Here is a 24,638-nt window from a genome sequence, read left to right on the forward strand (position 1 = left end):
CTCACAGAAAAGCAGTAAAGGCCACACTGGTTCTTCTGCCGTTGCTGGGCATCACATACATGCTGTTCTTCGTCAACCCAGGCGAAGATGAGATCTCACAGATTGTCTTCATCTACTTCAACTCTTTCCTAGAGTCCTTTCAGGTGAGCAAACATGACCATGTTTTGACCATGATTAATTGTGTTAAGCAGATCCGAAACTAATCTTTACGACTCAGAGGTGGAAATTCACTAAGAATAAATCGCTGATAGAGTTGTTTATTTGCACATGCTGTCTTTTACAAAAAGTGCTGAAGTTTGTGAATAAGACGCATTGTATAATAAGCCTAATTTGCATAGAAAATAATGACAGTGACTGAATCTAAATACGGCGCAGTGCTATTTAAGTGCATGTAACGCTTGCTTAAACTGGATTGCAGGTGCTTAGTTTGTAAGATGCAGGTTTTGTGCTGAAACATCACATGCTAAAGTGTTGCAGCTGTTTAGTGTATTCACCCCAGATTCACTAAAGGCTTTTGTTTTCACAAAAACAATCAGTTTGCACAACTAAATGTTTAAAGATTTAGTGTTCTATTTAATCTTACCCACATGTTCAAAAATCCTCGTTCAATTTCCTTGTGGTACATTTCTCACAGTCCACCATGTCATCCGAAGCACACAAGGTCAACTCTGTCCCCTGTTTTGTGCCCCGGGGGTCTCTCACACATGTCGAAGCCATGTTTTCCACAGATTCATCTGCTGCCACATCTGTCCGACTCCTCACGGGAATGACAGTTCATCTGTGGGGAAAATTGAACTTTTGGGTGGTCACGTTAGTAAAACGTTAAACGGTTTAATGCAAACTGATTGTTTTGGTTAGTTTTGCACAATCCTGATCAGACTGATGAAAGAATGAAAATCATTAATAAAATCAAAAAACAGTTAAAAAAAAAAGATTTGACTGGATAATTCAAAACAATATGTATATCATGTGACAACTGCAATATTGTCCATATTGGCTCTACCTGTATCCATTCCACAGTTAAGGTCCTTGCACACTGAGTCTTGAAATTTTCATATGTTTCGTAGGCAGTGTGTAAACGTTGTGTAACACAACCTGAGTTCGTATTTATTTTTCAACGTGCGAAAAGTTCGGATGAAAATTTCAGACTCAGTGTGCAATAGCCTTTAGGCAAAGAACACATTTCCTTATAAAATGCAGATAATTAATTTAATTGTTAATAATGTATTAATTAGCTTTAAAAATATATATATTATTTTTCATGGGTGGAATGCTTCCACTGTGGGCATTAACAGAGGTTTATCAGTTCCTCTGCAAAATACCATGCCAGAAAAAAAGAGGATGTTATGTAACCATAATGACAGCAAAACTGTTTATTGGTTTACTTAAATTCCTTTATTAGGAATTGTCTAGGGGGTTAAGATTATCAGATCTCAGATAAGTCTATGCATTTCATATCAGTTAGGGAGATGTTGATGATTGTTTCTCCTCTTTACAAAATCATATACAGTACTCTTTTTCATTCTCTTTTTTTTATTTTTTTTTTTATGTAATTGGCACAGATTGCCCTTTTGAAGGTTACACAGAAATTAGACTTTTGCTTTCAGCGTCAGCTATTTGACACACTCATGTTTTATTAATGTAACCCAGACACAGGCAGTATTAAAATGATTTTATAATGATTCATTTATGATTGACAGCTAATAATTGTAGCAGGGTTGAAATAATTTCCATTTGTTCCATTTATCACATTGAATATCCCATTTCACTTGAAAATACCTGAGATAAATGGGTTGAACCCTGTTTTATGCTGACTTTACAAAAGTGAAATTTGATTGTTATTTAGATTTTTTTTTTTTTCTTGTAATTGTAAATGTCTCTCATTCTCTTGTTCTCTTTACAGGGCTTTTTTGTGTCAGTGTTCTACTGCTTTTTGAACAGTGAGGTAAGACAGCTCTTTTCCTAATGTTCTTCTACTTTTTGCCCAAAAATGCCCTCTGCTTTTGACTCTTAGGAGCCCCGCTCTACTAAAGTAATGGGTCTGTTCTTTGAAGTGAACTGCAAACAGTCTGTGTAATTTGGGCAATTCAGATTTCTTCAGCCATGGCTGTTCAATGAGACCCGGCCAAAAAAAGAATCACATCGAGACCCTCCTAACTCACCATTAACCCAAAACCACCCTTTTGGCAGTCAATAACTATAAAAACCGACTCCGCTCATAAAATATTCATTCCTGCGAGGTCTAAATCTGGCTTGTATTACATGCCCTTTGAAAAGGACAGTAAACCTTTGGGAACTTCCAGCCAAAATGTTCCTCTTTAGCGTCGTGCCCAAATCGCAAACGCAAGCACATCTTACGCATCATGTTTGTACCCCTAAGCGAACACGCTTACAGGTGCTGTAAAAGGATCTGTCTGGGCTGATTTGTTTGTCATTTTAGCCAGTGAACAAGTTCAAGGCAAGCAGAAAGTGTGGGGCTTGATCTGAGGTCACCCTGAATCACAGATAGATATCAGAATACATGAGCAAAGCAGAGAGTACAGTGTTGCTTAAAGTCAAAGCGATAACATTGATCTGTTCCCGGTACATATGAAAGGGACACCGCAATGTCAGACGCAAGACCTACAAAAAATACCAATGTCATCACGTTGTGATACTTCAGAAGGTGCTTTTGGCTGGCTACGCAAATATGTTCAGAACTAAAAAGCCTGTGGTACTAAATTACAGCTGCAATAACAATGATCTGAAGTGCAGTAAAGTGCAGTAAAGCACTTTCTTTCAGCCAGATGGTCATTTGTTCACTTTCTCGCAGTGTGTTGCATCATAGTTTTTTTAATTTGATTACCAGTTAAAGCTATTTAAAAGGATAGTTTAACCAAAAATGAAAATTTCATCATCGATTAGTTTTTTTCTTTCTTTTTGCATGCAATAAAAATGTGTGTTAATTCAGATTTTCAGGCTCCAGTATAAGGACAGAAAATGTCCACACGATTTCTGAAGTTGCTATAGGAGAGAAATGGACCAAAATTTAAGTCTTTATTCACAGAAAATCTTGACATTTTATTCACAATTTTAACCTCTCAAGTCACAATACACATGAGAATCAGTGAAGTTTGAGCGTAGCTATAATAACTGACAGCTAAATAGCATTTACTTAACCAGGCCTTCTTTTAAAGCATGGTTACTCTATTTATGTCCATCAAACAAAATGTCTTTATGAGTTTGCTCTCAATGATGTACCATGATTTTGGAATACATAGCTCAAAATGCAGTTCATCTTTGCACACAAAAAAAAAACAACAACAAAAAAAACCCCAGAAAGCATTAGCATTTGTATCCGGTTGTTATTTTGAAACACTAAATATAACTTTAGAAGACAAAAAATAGAGCCTGCATTTTTCAAGATTAGTGGCTGGTTTCAGGAACAAACAAACGAACAAAACTTCATTCACTAGCCTCTCGTATCTTAATTACATACCAATGATTTAGAAGGAATGGTTGAAAAGAGTATAGAAATTGTGATATTTATTATGTACATTATTAAGATTATAAATAGATGGGAGGCAGCTATAAAATAATCTCAGTCTATACTGCCACAGTTACAATTGTGTTCTTAGGAAAGCACTGTTAGACTGTCATGCTTGTGTGAGCTGAAAGAAAAAGTGAATGTCTGGGATTATTTTCAGCAAATACTCTGAAAGCTTTATTTCGAACGTTGCTTTAAGTGTCAGCAGTCACTGACCCAAGGGGTTTTACGCTTTTAGAGAAATACAGAAAATGAGAGAGTCAAGCTCTTAGAGCAAAGTCAGAAGTTTCTTCTCTAGACTGATTTTTCATCGCTTGGCATGAGTTTGACCTTCCGGACTCATCTTCTGAAACCCCCACTTGACACCCACCACCAAGGTTAATTACATACAGCACCAGAGCTTTGCTGTTCACTTCTGATCTACTGTAGACACTAACCTTTGACCCTCATGGGCATGGGCAACTGTTCATACTGTGCCATAGGCTGCCAGCAACTGTTTCATGTCTGTTCAAACTGTGGCCACTCAGAGTTTTAAGTTAAGAATATTCTGAATGCAACTTTCATTTATTTGTCTTCAGAAAGGAAATTCATTTTCACAGAGGGTGCAAATATAACACAAAGACAACTGCACATTACATTTGACTTATCACAGTAAAAAAAAAAAAAAGTTTTGATAATTAAATTACATAATTATTGTAGGTAAACAAAATTTTTAATGTTAATATAATTTGCCATTTTATTATATATATATATATATATATATATATATATATATATATATAAATAAAATACAAAATGGCAAGTAAAACATATGAGGAAAACATAGGGACAAAAATGTGTTATTTTGTTTACCTACAATAATTATGCAATTTAATAATCAAATAAGTTGCATTCAGAATATTCTTAACTTAAAACTCTGAGTGGCTGTTATTTTAAATATATTATATGTTTCCGTTTCAGTTTCAAATTTATTTCAGGAATATATGGCCCCTCGGCCCATAATTCCACAAAATCATAATGACATGGCAGATAGTCTTTTCTTCATTACATGTTATATATACAATGCCAATCTCCATGCATACCCCGAATCATATTATATAGAATATATATAGACGTATGATTTTTTTTTTTTTTTTTATTCTTTTAAAATTAATTTTATTAATTTATCATTTTTATTATTTTATTTATTTTATTTTTATTAAACCTTATTAAATGATCATTTCAAAAAATGCAAAATAGAAGCATTTTACTATATATATATATTATATTATATTATATTATATTATATTATATTATATTATATTATATTATATTATTAATTATATTATATTATATTATATTACACACACACACATATACGCAACACATATTATGTATATGTATGTGCTTGAATACACTGTATTATGTATACAAGTCTGATCAATATAGCATCATTCAGATCCTGAGCTTAAATCACAGTGATTTGAATTCTAAACATGTTTACAAGTTTTACATGTTTTTCTGCTTCAGCGGCTTGTGAAGTGTTTACTGGTTTAAATTTCAGCGCAGGCAGCATTGTTGACACAAGCTTTGGTGACTTCGAATCAAAAACCTAATCTGGCGAGAGAGCAACAGGCATGGAAGTCGTACACTGTCTATAGCGCACTGGAGCGCCGACAAATATTTGTCCGTTGACTGCTTCAAAGACAGGCCCCCCTACAAAGTGTATTGAATGAGTTGGAGACAGAGAGGAGGTTTAAATGTTTACACCGAAATCCTTCTGATTGATTTGCAGAGAGCGAGGCCTTTTAGTCTTTCTGAGAGCCGACACATTGATTCAGTGAAACAGCCCCCTCCGAATTACTGTCTAAAGCGGTCCAGGTTTTTCTCATATGACCACAGGCGTCTGGTTATTTCCTCTGTATTTAAACTGTATTTGGCATTTTAGTTGTCAAAGGACTGTAACAATTTCAACCTTTGCTGACAGCATAGATTAAGGAAATGCCATAAGTTTAGTTGCTTAGGAGAGAAGTCCCTAGTTGCTATGATAGAATGCTGAGTACGCAAATGATGTAGCTTTTCATTGGTGGTATATATCACACTGATTTGATTTAAATGTTAATGATTCGGATGTTCAGACCTTTTTTTTTTTTCTTTTGCTGGGAGCAGAGCTTTACTGCTGACCTTTGACCAGTCCTGCCACTCTAAATCCAGATCTGCTCCATTAGCAAAGCAACTGAACTGCTCTCAGATCAGTGTAAAATGTATACAAGCTGCATGAAATTGGTTTCATCTTCATATTATGTAGAATATAAACCCTCTCTCTTCAGATAGTATATGCAGTATAGATAACACTGAAAATCTGGCATTGTATATTTAAATGTATATATTTAAAATGTGAAATATTTATAATTATTATAATTATTATTATTATTATTATCTTTGAAGCATTTTCACAAGTGGTCTAATGTGTATCACCACCCACTCTCTTACTCATCCACTTTCTTCATATTTATCACTCTGTCTACTGTAAATTAAAATGCTTTTCTCTGACGTATATGCACACACTCACAGTCATTGACACATGTACCCACACGGATATGTATTTCTTTCACACATACAGGTCCACCCACATAAACACATGCACACCTGTTCACACTCTTTCTCTCTCAAGGCAGAATATTATTAATCTTGTTTATATTACTCTTCGCTATGAAAATGAGTTATATTAAGATGCTATGTGTGGGATTGGTATGTGCATGATGTGTGATGGGTTTTTTTTACATTTTAACTAACAACAGCACAGTATATTTCTTTTTTTAGAAACAACTTTTTTTTTATATTTCTGAAATACATTTATGTTTGTTTATTAAATATTTTTTTACCAAAGATAACACAAGTTACTATATTTTGCAATAATTTATTAGAAGTTTGAATGTGTTTATTACATTTAAACAGGAAGATATTAGAACACAGAGCTGTAAAAAAAAAAAAAGAAGAGAAAAGAAAAGCTATGCAAAAAAAAAAAAATATATATATATATATATATATATATATTGCCTACTATACCTGATAAGGTTAATGTAGTGCAAACTCTAGCAAGGACCATTAGCATGACAGGTGACGTGTTTGACAGAAAACACATGCTGTGCTCTGTTGGCATGTTTGACAAATGACTGACAGAACTATACATTAGTGTAATTAATGAATGATGTCTAATGACTGTAAAGTCACTTTAAAGCCATGTTTTGTTTAAACCAGATATTTATAATTTGTCTGTCTATTTTTGTCATTTGTCTTTAATTTCTACCTTATTTGACTTGATATTCAGAGCTTTAAAAAAAACGGCAATACTAATTTCAATTTTGATTCCTGTTGTACTAATAAAACTACACATATATAAAGCAACATGAAAAAAATATAGATATACACTACTAATATATATATATCAGTGGTGTGCAGTGGTGTTCTGAAAAGAGGAAGCAAAGTCCTCAATTGTTTTTTTTTTATGCAGTAACAACAGAAACAATATATTTTATTTGTAAACTTATGTTCAGTTATACTTTTTAATAGTTATTTTTTTTCAATTAAATATTGTTCCCTTTCAGTCGGTCACTTTGAGTCACGCCGGTGACCGACGAATTGGGATCTCGCTTCGAGAGACCAATCTACTTCGAGTGTAAACTAAACAAGCCAATGCACATTAGCATGCAATGATTGCATCCAGTTGCCACTGATCACAGTGTGAACATAAATAGGCAGCAAGTGCACACTCAGACCCCTCTTCGGTCCGCCCACGAGCCACCCGAGCCGGGTCCCTGCGTTCCACCTCGTTGCCCCACCGCGGGTACATCAGTGGTCAACCTGGTTCCCACTTGTATGGTGTCTGGATGCCTGGTTAGCGCTGACCAGCCCATCTCACTGGCTCCTGCGAACCATCAGACTCGGCTATGCGATTCTGTTCGCCCGGCGTCCTCTCAAGTTCAGGGGCATCCACTTCACATCAGTGAAGACAGCCGATGCTCATGTCTGTCAAAGAACGCATTAGAGCCGGTCTCTCCAGCCGATATGAAGATGGGGTTTTACAGCCCTTACTTCATTGTACCCAAGAAAGGCGGTGGGTTACATCCGATCTTGGACCTGCGTGTCTTGAACCGGGACCTTCATGGGACTTTCACGGGATACCATTCAAGATGTTGACGCAGAAATGCATCTTCGTGTGCATCCGTCCCCGAGATTGGTTTGCAGCGATCGACCTGAAGGACACGTACTTTCATGTGTCGGTCCTTCTGCACCACAGACCATTCTGTGGTTTGCATTCGAAGGACGTGCATATCAGTACAAGGTCGTACCATTGGGCTGTCCCTCTCCCCCCGAATCTTCACAAAGTTGCGGAGGAGACTCTTGTTCGCCTCAGAGAGCTAGGTGTTCACATCCTCAACTATCTTGACGATTGGCTTGACAACACTACGACCACATCAACAGATAAGGTGGTCTGCGCTCTCGTCAGCATGTCGCAACTCGCCCGCCACCTCCGCCTCTGGAGTTGGAAGATTCTGAGGTCACTTCATGCCATTCACGTTCCGGGGCTGCTCAACTGTAAGGCCAATGAGCTGTCACGAGCTGAGCTCCCGGGTGAATGAAGACTCCATCCCCAGACAGTCCAGCTGATTTGAAGACATTTCGGAGCGGCTCAGGTAGACCTGTTTTACCTCTCCAGGAACCTATCACTGCCAGTTGTTCTCGGCACGGACACACTGGCACACAGCTGGCCACAGGGCCTGTGCATGTATGTGTTTCTCCCAGTGAGCCTTCTCACACAGACACTGTGCAAAGTCAGGGAGGACGAGGAGCAGGTCTTGCTCGTTGCACCCTATTGGCCCAACCGGACCTGGTTCTTGGAACTGATGCTCCTCAGGACAGCCCCCCCTGGCAGATTCCTCTGAGGAAGGATCTACTGACTCAGAGATGGGGAACCCTGTTGCACCCACGTCCAGACATCTGGAAACTCCATAGCCGCTTTTCCACTATCGGGCCGAACGGTTCTCTTTGCTTAACCGTTCCGTTCCGGGCCAGTCAGCACGGATACGGTTTCGTTTCCCACTGCGGGGCTGATAACGGATCTCTTTGGAATGCAATTCAAATGCGTCAGTCATTGCCGTGGTAACACAAGTGTTTACATATGATATGAGGTGTTAATAAACACCGCGTTATGGAGGATGATCAGAAATTTCTTTAGATTTTATTACTAATTTGTGTTTACATTGCTCAAAAAAGTGCGCTTAGCAAGCTATGGAGAGACTAGCAGCCAGGCAACAGACAAGTGACAGATCCTGAGTGTCGAGGTCACGCACACGCACTCTGCCAGCACGGCTCAGTACGGTTGTCTAACCGTGCCGAGAATTCCGGGCCGAGAATGGTTTGTAATCGTGCCGTGCCGTACCAGGCTCATGTGGAAAAACAACTGGAACCGTACCTGACCGTTCTTAGAACCGTTCAGCCCGATAGTGGAAAAGCGGCTCATGTCGGGTCCCTGGTTGGGACGCTGAGGTTCTAGGTGACCTACCCCAAGAGGTAGAAGACACCATCACTTCGGCCTGAGCACTGTCTACTGGCGCTTTTTCACTGCATGGTACGGCACGGTACACTTCGGGACGGCTCACATTTGGGGGATTTTCCACTAGGTACAGTACCTGGTACCTAGTACTTTTTTCAGTACCACCTTGGTTGAGGTTCCAAGCGAACCGTACCGTTACCAACTGTTTTGAATGAGCACATCTTTTTTTAACAACCAAAAAATGGCTGTTTAGTTGTCTGTTGAGGAAGTACAGACGTTCCTCTCGTTGACAGAGCAGATCCAGCGAGAGCTTGATGGGGTGACGCGGAACAAAAAAGATTTCAGGAGTCATGGCAGTAGAGGCGGCGCAACTATAACGACCAGGGGAAACCATGAAGAGTTTTAAGGGGGGTATGCAAGACAGAAATTTGGGCCCCTTTCTTCCAGAGATGAATGTGTTTTTTCTTTTAACGCTTAGTAAGAAATTAAAAGAAACTGAATAAGTAAGAAATTAAAATAATTTAATTGTTAATATTTGTATTATTTCAAGTAACACTGAAATGTTTTACTTCAAGTAACTTTTTAAACCATGTTATATTGTATTATAATAAATAAGCTTATATGACTTATTTATTATATATAATTTAATAAATGTACCAATTAAATTTTACAATTATCGATTCCAATTTCAATACCACAGCAAAAACTTTTACCCAAACAAATTTCAATCATTAACATATGTGAACAGTCAGTAAATAATAACAAATGAACAAATGACAAGCAATAGCACAAATAAATAAATAAATAAATAGAAAAAAAAGATACAAATTCAAAATATTTGGGGTTTTTAGATTTGTAGGTGTTCAAGGCATGTTGCAGTAGTCGGTATTACCAGTGTTACCCGGTGTTAAGCCGCAACGCTGGTTTCGTCACTTGCCCACCGCGACACCGCCCCCCACCATCATTTTGGTTTTTTATAATAGCCTAGTAAAATTATTTAGTTCAGTTAGAGGACAGCCACTACAGTTAAAAACTGAACGTGGCTGTTCAATGCAGTGTGCCGAAAAACAGTTGCATCAGAGATCCGTGGCAGGAGTCAGATTTAATTTATCACATGAGGAATGAGGTGAGAAAGACAAGACAGTGATGGGAGATTTAGTTTCGAAACGAAATACAAAAGTGCCTGCTTTAAAAATATTTTGGATTTCAAAGGCCTGTTGACTGTTGCAGTTTATCTAAAAGGTGATTTTGGAAGCTCATTGGAAGAACATTTGTTTCTTGTTTATTTGGTTTACGGATTTTTGATTTTTTTATAATTAAACTATGTAGTTATTTGTTATTTTATATTATGCCTATACCATGGTGTATTTATATTTGTTTTGTTAATAAATTATCATTCTATGTTTAAAATAAGTTAGTTTGTTGTTGTACTGTTTTGTTGTTGTCCATTCAATTAATTGACGTCAAAACCGCTAATTCGATAAAATGTGCACGGGCATTTACATGTTATTTAAAAGCGAAGAAAAGCGTGGAAAAGAGGGAAAACTCTAACGAACTTGTAAGTTAGGCAAGGTCACTTTAAAAACAATTCATAGGTCTAATATACTGATACATGTTCGACTTTTTCAACTGCTTATGTTCATTTAAGACATAATGATTGTTCTCGAGGACACTCGCCAAGACGGTATTTTGACTTACTTTTGTATGTATTCCATGCTGTCGGGAGTCGCTTCAAAGATTTTACATATCGGTAGTTCTTGGGTCACTCGCTGAACATGACAGAAAGTTGCAGAAGGTAGCAGGAGAAAGGCAATGGTGTTGTTTTACAGTGTATTCCAGTGACCGCGTTATACAAGCTAAACATAAGGTGTCGTACTGTAAATATTTAAAAAACGTTGGTCTCTTTCTCTTCATCTTCATTCCTGCTTATCGCCTGATCCCAAATTCGCTGGCTGACACAGAACATCAGCTTATAAATGAACGAGTAAATACAAAAAATTCAGTGGCCTCCATGTTTACTTCCGTATGACAGCGTGCTTCATGACATCTTTTTTTTTTTTGTTCCGCTCATGCGGGTCAGTTCAGGAATGTCATTCATTCACATTGTAATTTGGCCACATTTAAAAAGAAATATTGTGAATACAACAACCATACAAAATAAATGACAAGGTGTAATCTATTTGTCAGTTAAAGCTTAAATAAATAGTAAATAAATAAATATCCAAAGTCGTGATTTGGGGCCCCCTACCGTCCTGGGCCCATATGCCTGGCATACTTTGCATCCCCCGTAATGGCGCCCCTGTTAACGACATGTGAATAATCCTCCCCACTCTAAAGCTGTACTAAACTGCAGTGTAAATGCAAACCGAGCTGTGCCGTGCCGTACTGAGCCATGCCATGTCGTACCACGCAGTGGAAAAGTGCCATACGAGACACGCTTACATCTTGAAGTGGAACCTGTTCGTCGAATGGTGTTCTTTTCGCCGAGAACACCCCCGGAGATGCCCGATCAGAGTTGTGTTTTCCTTTTTGCAGCAAGGGTTGTAGCAAAGGCTGTCTCCCTCCACCCTTAAAGTCTATGTTTCTGAGATTGCTGCTAACCATGACCCCGTGGAAGGGAAGTCAGTAGGGAAGTACGATCTGGTCATCAGGTTCCTTAGGGGGGGCGAGAAGGTTGAATCCTCCTCAGCCTCCCTCTATACCCTCTTGGGACCTGACTCTAGTGCTCAGAGTGCTCATTTGAGCCCTTGCAGTCAGTCAAGCTAAAGTTTCTTTCAATGAAAATTCTGCTCCTGGTTGCATTGGCCTCCATAAAGAGGGTAGGGGACCTGCACGCACTTTCGGTCGACAAATTGTGCCTAGAGTTTGGGTCGGCTGACTCCCAGGTAATCCTGAGACCCCGGCCCCGCCCCTGCCCCTGGCCCTGGCCCGGCTATGTGCCCAAGGTTCCTACTACCCCTTTCAGGGATCTGGTAGTGAACCTGCAAGCGGAGGAGGCAGACCCAGCCGCGACTTGAGATGGTACGTGGACCAGACACAACGCTTCAGGATCTCAGATCAACTCTTTGTCTGTTACAGAGGCCAACAGAAGGGGAATGCCATCTCCAAACAGAGGATGGCCCACTGGATAGTGGATGCCATCACCCTGGGAGGCACAGGGTGATCCCTGCCCGCTCAGGTTGCGAGCCCACTCTACTAGGAGTGTTGCATCCTCCTGGGCATTGGTGTGTGTCGCCTGACATATATTTGTAGGGTTGCAGGCTGGGCGACCCCCAACACGTTCGCTAGATTCTATACCCTTCTATAGCCTTCGTGTTGAGCCGGTATCCTCCTGTGTTTTCACCTTAAATGGGTAGAGGCCCCGGTTAGTGTCGGCTTGCTAAAACTGCTCCAGAGTGTCCGTACTGTAGACCCTGTCGAGCTCCTCCATCACCTGCGGAAGGCCCTCACTAGATGAATCCATGAGAGCCGGTAGATGGCTGGGTGCCATATGTAGTGACCTAAATGGATCCCATATGTGTAAGTTCCACGGTATAGCTCAGAGCCCGTGTTTCCCCGGCAGACTTCTCTGCCATTTCTCAAGAGGGTTACAATCACCTCTAAATCTTCCAGATGCATCTAAACGGTTATCCATAGGTGTAAGTGCTTCCGAAACCTCCTTCGGGAGGGATGGGGCTTTCACAATGTTCCGGTTCCAAGTGGAACTGGTACGTTTTCCTTGTGTTATCTAATCTCAATGAGTGGGTAGTGCTATGACTACAGTGACTGGCTTTCTTGTTGCGAGAAATATTTTCAAAATATATACTGTATTTGTGTGTATGTATATATAAAAAATAAATAAACACAGTACACAAACATATATTATGTAAGCAAAAACTTTTATTTTGGATGCAATATATATATACACACACATTTTTTTAAATGTTTTTGCGTGTGTGTGTGTATGTGACAGACAAATTCTGCTCATTTGATAAATATCTAATTTAATTGATATTTCCCCTCATAAGCTACATTTTCTTAAAAACTTGTAGTGACACTAACTTGTGCAGTCGAGTTACATTAAATTCTTAATATCATTAGTAACGTCTCTTTCTATGTCTGTAGGTACGCTCAGCCGTTCGTAAGCGGTGGCACCGCTGGCAGGATAAGCACTCCATTCGGGCGCGGGTAGCACGGGCCATGTCTATACCCACCTCTCCAACACGGGTTAGTTTCCACAGCATCAAGCAGTCGTCGGCCGTCTGACCAGAACAGAAGTGAAGCATCTGTCCCCATTTCTTCTGCTCCCGCTCTTTCCGTCCTCAGCTAACCATCCACGTCCTCTGAAAAACCCAGGGATAACAGCTATGGGCCAAACATGGTATGATCCTCAGCTGAAACATAGATGAAGGGTGGAAATGTACAGAGATAATGAGGTCCACCTGCCAAACACAGAGGAAAAAACTGCTTCAGAAACAGATTAGAGCTTCGGTGGTCTCAGACAGCAATGGGAGACCGTGGGAGGAACCTGACACACACACAAAAAAAGGTTGATAAATACTGGCAGAGTGTATTTATTCAATAGACAGAGTTATATGTTGCATCCTGTTCTCGAGTCTTCTCATTGGAGAGCTCAGATTATTCCTAACTATCAGAGTAAGATACTATGGAATATATACTACATGGCCAAAAGTATTGTGATTGTTACCTATACATGTGTCTGAATGGGATCAAATCCATATTCAAACATCTACTGCAGTGGTCTCAAACTCAATTCCTGGAGGGCCACAGCTCTGCAGAGTTCAGCTCCAAATCACACTTGCTTGGAAGTTTCTAGTGATCCTGAAGACCTTGATTGTGTTTGATTAGGGTTGGAGCTAAACTGTGCAGAGCTATGGCCCTCCAGGAATTGAGTTTGAGACTAATGATATACTGGAAACCTTACCAGAAGAGTGGAAGCTGTTAGGGATGATAAACTCCTTATTTATGCCAATAGTTTTGGAATTATTTGCTCAGAAATAAAATTTTTGTGTGTCCACAAAGTTTTGGCCATATAGTGCAATAGTTTTAGGAGTTTTAAAACAAAATGACATAATCAGAGAGAAAAAAAAAAGTTTTCCAATTGGAAAACAAACAGTATTTTTGACAGATCTCAATGTGAACTTTCATTATTGTTATTGAATCTTTTGACTGGATACATTGGGGACAAATGTATGGCGTTTTCTCCGAGATGTTCAGATTGTGACCCTTATATTTTTTTTTCTTACTCTTCACTCGCTGCTCTTCATTGCCCACATTGTTGCAACTAGTAATCATTTCTGTGAGCTCATTCAACATGGACACTTTTCGCTTTGATATGATGAGTACATCTGTTGCTGTGTATATCAAGCAGTACAAAAATTGTAAACAGTTTTTACAAAGATGAAAGGTATGCGTTAATGCTCTCTAAGCTTGTTTGCATCCTGGGACTCAAGGATATATCTAAACCCCGGGGAAAAAAAGGAAGGAAGCTCACAGGAAAGGGAAGAACATCATGAAAGACTCGTGCCTGCTAAGGTAGAAGACGGTACGCTCCGATACTAAACACATAACACAATCTTTTAAATAAGGGGTTTATCACAGAACAAAGAAAGGATTTTGATTTTATCCTGCATTTGGAGCCTCAGCCAAGCGGGCGATTGAATGTATTTCAATTAACCACTCCAGCTCTCCTTTTCATATAAATTCCCAGTTATCACGTCGTTTTACGAGATGATCTTAGTACAAAATACTTGAGAAGTTGGATTCTGGAGACTCTTTCAAAAAAGACTAATTCTAATCACACGTGACTGGAAGTTGTTGGTGGTTTTGTTGCCCAAGAGCCTTATAGGGATAGTTCACCCAAAAATGACAATTCTGTAATCGTTTACTCAGCCTCAAGTTTATCTAAAACCATATGACTGTATTTCTTCCAGCAAACACAAAAGGATAAATTTTGAAGAATGTACACCACCGTTCAAAAGTTTGGGGTCAGTAAGATTTTTTTTTTTTTTACTGCATAAAAACCATACTTTGACACAGTAAGGATGCATTGAATTGAATTCAGACTCCATTAAGCTATTCATTTGAGAACTGCAACAAATTGGATCACTGAATAAATTAGTTGAACTGAATCAATTTGATTTGTGAACAAGTCTTTCATTCACAGACTGCTTTTGTGAACTTGGTCAGCTGATTCACTGAAAAGATTTGACTCAAAAATTATCTGTTCACAAATGTTCTGATCTGTTCACAATTTGTGTTTCATGGTAGAAAGAAAGGAGTTCAGAACATCATGAGGGTGAGCAAATGATGACAGTTTTCATTTTGGGTGAACCATCCTATTTTAAAATATCAGTTATTTATATGAAACAAGGTGCATTTCGATACTTACATTGCTACTGGTGTGGGTAGAAATTTATGGACAGCAGGGAAGTCACTGTGTCATTTGTGGACCATATATATATATATATATATATATATATATATATATAATTTTTTTTTTTTTTTCGGGTTTCTCTGGACAGCTATTCTGTGCGGAAGTAAATTTAAAAAAAAAAAAATAGATGAATAGTGCACTTTTGTGTTTTCTAGGACCAGCTTCTTCAATTCAAATCCCAACAGAATCAGGCCAGAAGAATCAGCTCAGCAAAATCTGCTCCTATATCATTAGAGTCAAGAGAGATCTGCATGCCTCACGTAGGGTCATTTAACGTCCATCCATGTGTTATATAACCCTCACCAAGCTGAGCCGCCAATGACCGAGTCCTGTGACCGCTCACTGCTGACTCAGCACAGTGAAGCAGATTTAGCTTTTGTGCTCATACATCCAATCAATCACATCTGATAGGGAGTGCAAGGTTGTTTAAAAAAAAACTGACTCAGGACCTTCATCTATGCCTCTGTGCTCTTCTGACCTTCCTGAAGTACTTGTGCGAGAATCATTTGTAAAGGCTTCAGCAGATTCCACATTCAGTCATGCTTGTTGTGTACATGTCCAGTAGCACCGTATATACGAGTTAGACATCTAGTTGTGTATATATAGGATGACTAGCATTGTGAAGTTTGCCAACTACCATATAGCAGTGTGTGTACCTGACGAACTGAGGACCAAGCTTCTCACTGCTGCTAGTAAACTGAAACACAAGGTTCGTTTTAGTGTCTCTACTAAGTTTTTTTTTATCTATTTTTAGGCTGTGCACAGTCATTTTGCAGTGAAATCTGATCCGTTTGTTCTGACAATGTAGTAAATATCCAAATGCCAGAAACTGAGAGTTGTTGGTGGAAAGAAAGGGTGGAAGGAAGAAATTTTGCCTTTGCTCATGTCTGTCATGACATTTTGGCACTGTGCTGAACTCACAAGGTGCACAAGAAAACATTAGTGATATTAACTATTCATGCACATTTTATGTACAAAACCACATTTTTGTTTCTGTTCACTGAATGAGGAAGAAGTGAGAAAGTATATTCTGACACAGTTCCAAACAATACTGAGCACGTTGTATATTATTATTCAAAAGTTTGTGGTCAGTAAGATGTTATTTTAATGAACTCATTCAGCAAGGATGCATTAAAATGATATTTGTTGAACTTCCTATTCATCAAAGAATCCTGAAAAAAATGCATCACAGTTTCCACAAAAAAAGCAGTACAACTGTTTTAACATTGATAATGTTCAGGAATTGAACATTAAAAATAATCTCACCAACCTCAGACTTGTGAACAGTAGTTTTTACATATTGTAGCACCCCAAATAATGATTATAATATCTAAAATCTGAGGTTTAAATGATTTCAACCCACATATGGATGCTGTCTTTGTCTATGGTTGCTTATTTTATAAAGCCTAAAAAATGCCCTGTCAAAGTTTATCTCAAATTGCAACAGCAAAGGAAGATCAAAGTACAAAAATGAAACAAATCATCCCATCGAATTACTGGCACACCGCTAAATTTTCAAACATGTCTCTCTCACAGCACAATATACCAGTGGACAAAATTATATCAGGAGATAATGTACAATCAGCCAGTCATTAAGGGTTTATTTTGAGATAATGACCATCTGACTGTACATTATTCCACTTATTAGACCGCTCCTTATCATTTAAAAGCATAAATGGATATGAAATATTGATTTTATTTGAAATTATTTAATTATGTCAGAAGAAAGAGTCTGCGGAGGTTTTCAGGGACAATGGTTAAATGTCCAGTTTAGTGGTCAGTCTGGCTGCGATTGACCAATCAGATTCACGTATTCCAGCAAACTGTGTAATGAAAATAGAGAAACTAAGAATAGCTGGGTGCTGAATAGCAAAACTCCTCAGACAGTGATGGATGTGATGTGGACAGAAATGAGAGAAGCATAGGTTACTATTTATGTCAAACAGATCTGTTTGCTGGTGCGTGTGGAATCGTGTCACCTGAGGGAACTGATTTAGCATCATGGGCCTGAAGACTTTCACAGCACTGCTCAGACACACTCCATCAGCCTTTCCCTCACTATTTATAGCACTTTAATAGTAAACAGCTCAAATGTTCACTTCGTATACAAACTAGCAAAAAGGCCATGTAGAGACAAAGGTACTGTTGATACAACATTAAATAATATTACAATATATCATCCTCCTGAAGAGCTAAATTAGTGACATATCTAGTGAATTAGGTGTTAGTTAGGAACATATTCTAGCGCTTACAGTGTCTAACCGTACCTAAACCTTTCATATACCACATAAAACAATCCAATGTCACATATATTATTTAGAAATCATTAATCAATCAGTTCTGGAAAGTAGTGCCACAGTTTTACTACATTCATTGGCATTAGATGCAAATTCACTCTTAAAAATAAAGGTTCCTTATTGGCATCTACGGTTCCATGAGCGACCTTTAACTTGCATGGAACCTTTCAATTTCACAAAAGGTTCTTTATAATGGAAGTGTTCACCGGGTTATTCGAATGTTCATCGCATTAAGAAAAAGGGTTCTTTTAAGAACTGTTCACTGAAAGGTTCTTTTGGGAACCCAACGGACCTTTATGTTTAGGAGTGTACTATGCTATTTCTCAGAACTGGATACATATCTATCAGGCTGTTCTTTAAAGGTGAAGTGTGTACTGTAAATGTGTGCCATTTTAATATGCAGACAACTGTATGTAAGCCATTCGCAGTTTGACTTATCAAAAAAACTACAAAATATGTAACACTATGGTTCTGTGAACTTTGTTCTGTTTGCTCGAGTGGATTTGATTCAACCAGTGAATTTCAGGTGTGACTGCCTGGTGTGCTGTTCATTTTCTAGATGACCAGATTTTTGATTTTCTCTCTGCAAGTGATAAAATGAGTGAAAAACCCTGTTGCCTTAAATTAAAAGAGGCACCCGAGCCGTATCTCTTTCGACTTGGGCCAGTAAGCAACAACCTAGCAATCACATAAACCACATAAAAATAGATTGTTTCTTCATCTGAAACCAGATGAAAGAAAAAGAAATGTAACACTTGCAATAGATCAATTAACATCATGTGAAGTGAAAAGCTGCATGTTTGTAAGAAACAAATCCATCATTAAGGCATTTTAACTGCGAACCATTGCTTCCAGTCAAAATATGAGTCAAGTAATCCATAATAAAACTTCTTTTTTGAATAAACTATTCCTTCAAGTAATTCAGAACACGTTAGCAACCTCTAGAGGCACATAAATGACACACTTCAGCTTTAAAACACCACTGATAATAGTGATTTGTGGGTTTTGTGGCTTGTGTGTATCTGTGTAGTAATAGTTTGATTTGTATCACTTTTCTCATTGGCTTTTGTTTGTGGGTCATGTGACCTCCAGACAGCAGTCAGCATTCCAAAGCAAGCTAGCATTCTCCATGCCCTCTAACATATGCAATATTCCAAAGTATGGCATACACAGTGTGCTCCTCCAACGTGCCTCAAAGAAGGCCTAAAAACACAGTCTCTGCTTATGACTTATCATTTCATCTCTGCACATAACTGAAATACCTTCTTCTGTTCAAAGATAAAAATGTCAAGACTCACCATTCTTGGTAAGGTCAGTGTCTGTATCAGATTTGTTGGCCGCCATCCTTCAGCCGGAATTGTGCGTTTTCAGTATTAGTTCAGTCATTTCTAGTAGTGTTGTTATTTCTGTGTTGGTGAGCCCTCGCCTAATTTTCTGTATCTGTGATAAGCAACACTGGTGTCTGTGTTTGTTTCTGTTTCTTTATTCACTGAAAATCCTTTTCTTTGTCACTATTTTAGTCTTGTTTTCCAGTAGAGTATTTAATGCGTTTAAAACATAAATTTACTTGAAAGCTTTTGACTTTTTTCTTGTTTAAAGAATAAAAACTATTGATAAATAAATCTGTATAAGTACATTCGTCTTCTTTTAAAGTTTTTTACTGGAAAACAACACAAAAATACTGATTCAGAAAAGTGTTTTTGCAAAGTTTATTTTCTCTTTTTTTAGAGGTTGTGAAGTTGTGAAATGTACAGAAGGTCTGAGCAAGTACAAGCTGTGTAGCTGTATTTGTAACAACGATGTCAATACGTGATCTTTTTTGGGTATTTCTGTTGTGTTTAGTCGCTGATGTGAAAGTGTACAACGAAAAATTTATTTATTTATACGTGTATGGCACAGAAAAAAATATCTATATATTTATCTCACTATTTAAATAGGTCAGAAAACACGAGCCCACATGTGACTCATATCAATATATCCATAACATTAATGTCCAGAATGTGTGAAGGCGATGTAATCTTGTATGTCTTGCTTTTCGTGGTTCTGTGAGACAATCTTTGCCATCATTTCTGCCATTTTCTGCAGTGCTTCAAGAACATTCTATTTATTACTTTTGCTCCTCTGACTGATTTAATGTTTGAAAGAATTTAGGAACTGTACAGAAATTTATATTAAATCAACTACACAAAGAGTAAAGTCATATGTTGAAGGCATATAGTACTGTGCTGATCAAGATGTGCATTAAATTGTTTTTCTTTTTTAAATATTTTTCCTTTGTGGTGTGTTTATGTCCACAGGTTTGGTTAATAGAAATTGCTATACTTCATTTAAATCACACTATATGTAGCAACATCACGTCACTATATATATTGAATTCCTTGAAAGGGCATGTTATTGACTTGCCAATGTGTCATTACATCATGTTTTTGTAATTCTACAGAAATGTTTGAATGCCTTCTTTAGGTTAACATGACATATGATCTAGCTGTAATGCTGATATATATTCTTCAGGATGTCCTGAACGCTTTGAAATAACATGCAATCTGAGCCAGAACATTGTGGGTTTAGGAGAAAGTTGATCTGTTTTAGACAAAAAAAAAAAAAAGTGTTTGTGTTTCACAGAAATGGGCTATTTTTATCCGGTTCATTTGGCTTGAAAAGCTCAAAATAGCATTTCTTCAAAATTCCGTGTTACCTGTTCTAATTCCCAAGCTGTTTCTCATTATAATGAAAAGCATTCGATTACCTTGACACCTTTTTTCATAGAATCATCCTGTAGACTTTCACTTTACTCTTCTTTCATGCTTTTCCTGCCCGAATCTTGCCTTGCTTAAGACCATCAATAACAAATACCACCTACAATTAATCTGGCATGAAAGCTCAGATGTCGTTCAGGTGTGAAAACACCCTAGAAGGCCCAGCTTGTGAAGACACATCACTGACAGCACATTAACACTGAGGCCAAACAAACACAAAGAAATTTGTGCGGTGGCACAGATGTTAAAAGCATTTTTGTTCCACACACAGAGATGTTTTTGGTACTTTTGTGGGTACTAACACCCATTTAAACGTAAGTCAGATGATTGCTGAAATGATTTGGACATAGAAAATTATATACACAGAGCAACACCTGCCTTGGGAAATCCCTACACTTTTACTAGTCTTGTGCAATATCCATTATGTGTTCGAGTGTTGTAATACACCAAATCTTTCCAGACAAAGTTGGCAAGAATCTTTGAGAATTTTTTTTTTTTTAAGGAAAAAGTGTTTTATTTCTCATATACACTCACAAGATAGAAACAGTGAAATTTGCATTTTTTTCCTTGTAGATGAGTTTCAATGGATTGTCTGCAGTGAATGGGTGCCGTCAGAATGAGAGTCCAAACAGCTGATAAAAACATCACAATAATCCACAAGTAATCCACACGACTCCAGTCAACATACTGTGAATTGAAAAGTTGTGTTTGTAAGTAACAAATCCAAAACATTTTTAACTTCAAACCATGGCTTCCAGCTGAATATGAGGAAAAATACTCGAAAAAGTCATCGCATTTGTACCAGGAGCACAGATTAAGATCCGTTTATACGTGAGAAAAAAAAGTTATAAACCAATGTTGGTGGATTTTGATGTGAGAGGGCAACAGAGAATGGACTTCCAATGAAGGACACTTTATTATGGATTATGGAGTGGTTTTTTTTTGTTGTTGTTGTTTTTTTTGGCCATAAGCAATGGTTAAATGACTAGCTGGATTTATTTATTTATTTATTTTTTACTAAAAACGGCTTTTCACTTTACAAGATGTTAATTGATGGACTGACGTCTTGTGGATTATTGTGATGTTTTTATCAGTTTGGACTCGCATTCTGACGGCACCCTTTCACTGCAGAGGATCCACTGGAGAGCAATGTGATGCTAAATGTCTCCAAATCTGAAACAAGTTATTATAACTGTCCTTTTCAGACAAAATGAAACCTGAAAACATCAGCAATGCATAAATCAAAGTGAGAATAATAATAAATAATGGATCATGTAAGGTTGGTTTCCATTTAAAAAAAAAGATAAATGTCTGTGAGTTTAGAATGCATTAGTATTAAATGCAGAAATCGATATGGACATTTTTATTTATTTGTTTGGTTAAGCTGATGTGAGATGGATGTTTGGGTGGATTTATTTTGCATGATTACAGCTACAGTGATGCTTTTGAAAACAATTTGCTTCAGAGCAATAACCATAATGGTCCTGGAAATTGTCAGAGCGTCATAAACATATTAAATGAAAAGAAAAAAAAAAATGGATGCAAAAATATTCAGCAGGTTTTTCTGCCTATATGCTTATTACTGATATCTGCACACCATTTACTCACCCTCCTGTCAATTCCTGTTGTTTTTTTGTTTTGTTTTTTGTTTGTTTGTTTGTTTGTTTTTTTCTAGCTCAGCATGAAAGCATGCAGCTTTTTGCATATAATGACAGGTCATTGTGATCACAGCTGTCAAGCTCCAAAAAGGATTTTAAAAAAATTTAAAAAATACCTACCTGGTCTCATGGCATAAATGTACCTGGGTGCACTTTTTAGCGAGACGCGAAACACGTACCAATAAGTAGGCCTACATATCACTGCAGTTTCCAAAAGAAATGAACACTAGAGGCAGTAAAACTCCGATGCCTTTTATTCCTTTTCACACAAATTTACAGAGTTTCGATTAATAAAGCGTAATTTTCGCACAATTACTTGGAAAAATATCATGTTATGACTTCAAAACAATATTAATATGCTGGGAGATTTGAAAGCTAATGCTTTTGAATGTTAGCATCTCACTTATCCAGCTTCATATCTATGGGTTTTCGTAGACGGTAGGTTTGTTCAGTAGCTCACGGAGTACGTAAACGTATGAGAGGCGAGGATCTCCGGTTCGAATCCCGTGTACCTACGGTTCAACAAAACAGTTCAAATAAGGAAGTGCAAATAGCATGGTTGCATCAACAAATGCATTTTTATATCAGTTTTGCATTTTTCAACACTATCGGGTAGGTTTAGGGTTGGGTTTGGCGTAGGGCATATTTCCAACACGATTCATTTTTTAATTTTTAGCGACGGTTTCCGGATATTTGAATTTTGAACTGCCGCAATACCTATATCAACGTAATAAAAACACAGCAATACGTACCTATATCAGCATAATAAAAATACAGCAATACATACCTATATCAACGTAATAAAAACGTGCCAAAGTTTACGTATTGAATCCGTATTTTAGCGCCACTCAGTGGACATTTCTCTATGAAACTGCAGCGAAACGTGCAGTAAGGTATGTAAAAATGGTCTATGCCATGAGAACAGGTTGAAAAATACACATAATAAATGTAACTTAAACAGCACTGAACAAAACTTTATTTTTTGGGGTGAACTATTCCTTTAAATAACTTCAGTTTCTTGTAAGTTAGCTACAATTAAAAACAGATGCAACTGACATTTTGTAATACAACTGAGAATAAACTGTTATCATACCAAAAGGAGGTTTTTGCTTCAGTTTATCTCAATGCAAGCATATGTTATTTCATGTGAAAAGAAATCTGTCTTGTTAAACAGTGATTGCTTGAGATTTCATCTCCTCTCATCCATAACAAAGATCCATGTTTTTGGCTAAAGACCTCTACACAGCTCCAGCTTCTAAGAGGGTCTTTCCCTGACATTTGTACCGGATCATTGGATTTCTTTATTTCACTCATCTGGTTAAATTCCCATATAAACCAAGAAAGAGGTCAGAGCAGAGGGTCAAGTTACAATGACCTCAATAACTCTTGAAAGATCACAAAAAGAAATTGGTTTCAAACACATAGAGCTCACACAAGACCACAGAAAACCTGCAGAAATCTTCAGAAAAAAATGTCCACAGGGACAAAAGAAGAACATTTGAGAAGTACTGGATTTTGTTTGATTGAGGCGGTTTCATTAACCAACACTAGAGCTACTACAGTTTCAGAAAGACATTCTCAAACCAAAGAAGTAGATGGAATGAATTGCACAATACGTACTTACATCACACATCCAAGGCCAGTTCCTCTATGCAGAGCAAATTTCATGAAAACTGAAAGTGAGGTCACTGTCTTTACCTATTACAAGCTGAAAAGTGTGTAGGTGTGCAAAAACTCTCGGTTTTGATTACCAGGTCTAATGCAGGTTCAACAGCTTCACATTAAACTCTAAAGTCATTTATTTGCATGCACATTATTTTAATTTGAAATCAGTCTTTCAGCAATTGAGAGTAAATGGCGACTGATGCATTTTGAAAGTCACATCAAAACAGCTTGTCTAATTGATGTTATCTTATCCTGAACTGTTAAGCTACAGTAATTGTACATCAAACTCAGTATGAGCATATTGTTCGGTTTGGAGACACCTCTAACTAAAATGAGAAGCATTAATGCGTCCTTTGTTTTATTTCAGATGGCATTTGTGATTGAGTTAAGGAACTGGAAATTTATGACAGACGGTTAATAGAGTGAACCTGACATTGAGTTACAGTAATGCTGTTTGACCCATGTTACAAGACCACATATATCTGTCGATGTAATGCTGAGGAAAATTGCATGTTTATAGTTTATTGTCACCTATTAAGTATGCACAAACAATTAAAAGATGTGATGTTTTTCACATAAATTCACTTAATAGCCCAAGATGATGGCAGCTTTGGGAGATCACAGCTCGAGTTTGTAACACATTTATATGCTCTAATGTGGCAGCAGTGCTCCCTCGCTCCCTGCTTGATGTTAGGAACAGCGTCATGACTTTGCCCAAGGGCACATTGCCCTCTAAGATTGGCAGATAGGAAGATGTGTCTCAA

At 37.7% G+C, this 24,638-nt stretch overlaps 1 protein-coding gene across 5 annotated transcripts in view; it reads left to right on the forward strand.

Annotated features, from left to right (window-relative positions):
* The window catches only part of crhr1 (corticotropin releasing hormone receptor 1), a 165,774-nt gene extending 142,020 nt beyond the window's left edge, over nucleotides 1-23,754 (forward strand). For all 5 annotated transcript variants that reach the window (XM_058769345.1, XM_058769342.1, XM_058769343.1 and 2 more), the window contains 3 exons: nucleotides 8-143; nucleotides 1,904-1,945; nucleotides 13,167-23,754. In XM_058769345.1, coding sequence (XP_058625328.1) covers nucleotides 8-143; nucleotides 1,904-1,945; nucleotides 13,167-13,307 — 319 coding nt within the window. In that variant the 3' untranslated portion in view covers nucleotides 13,308-23,754. The remainder of the gene's footprint in view (nucleotides 1-7; nucleotides 144-1,903; nucleotides 1,946-13,166) is intronic.
* Nucleotides 23,755-24,638: the final 884 nt, after the last annotated feature.

Source organism: Onychostoma macrolepis, chromosome 03 (assembly GCF_012432095.1).
Source record: "Onychostoma macrolepis isolate SWU-2019 chromosome 03, ASM1243209v1, whole genome shotgun sequence".
In the NCBI taxonomy this organism is placed as follows: Eukaryota; Metazoa; Chordata; class Actinopteri; order Cypriniformes; family Cyprinidae; genus Onychostoma; species Onychostoma macrolepis.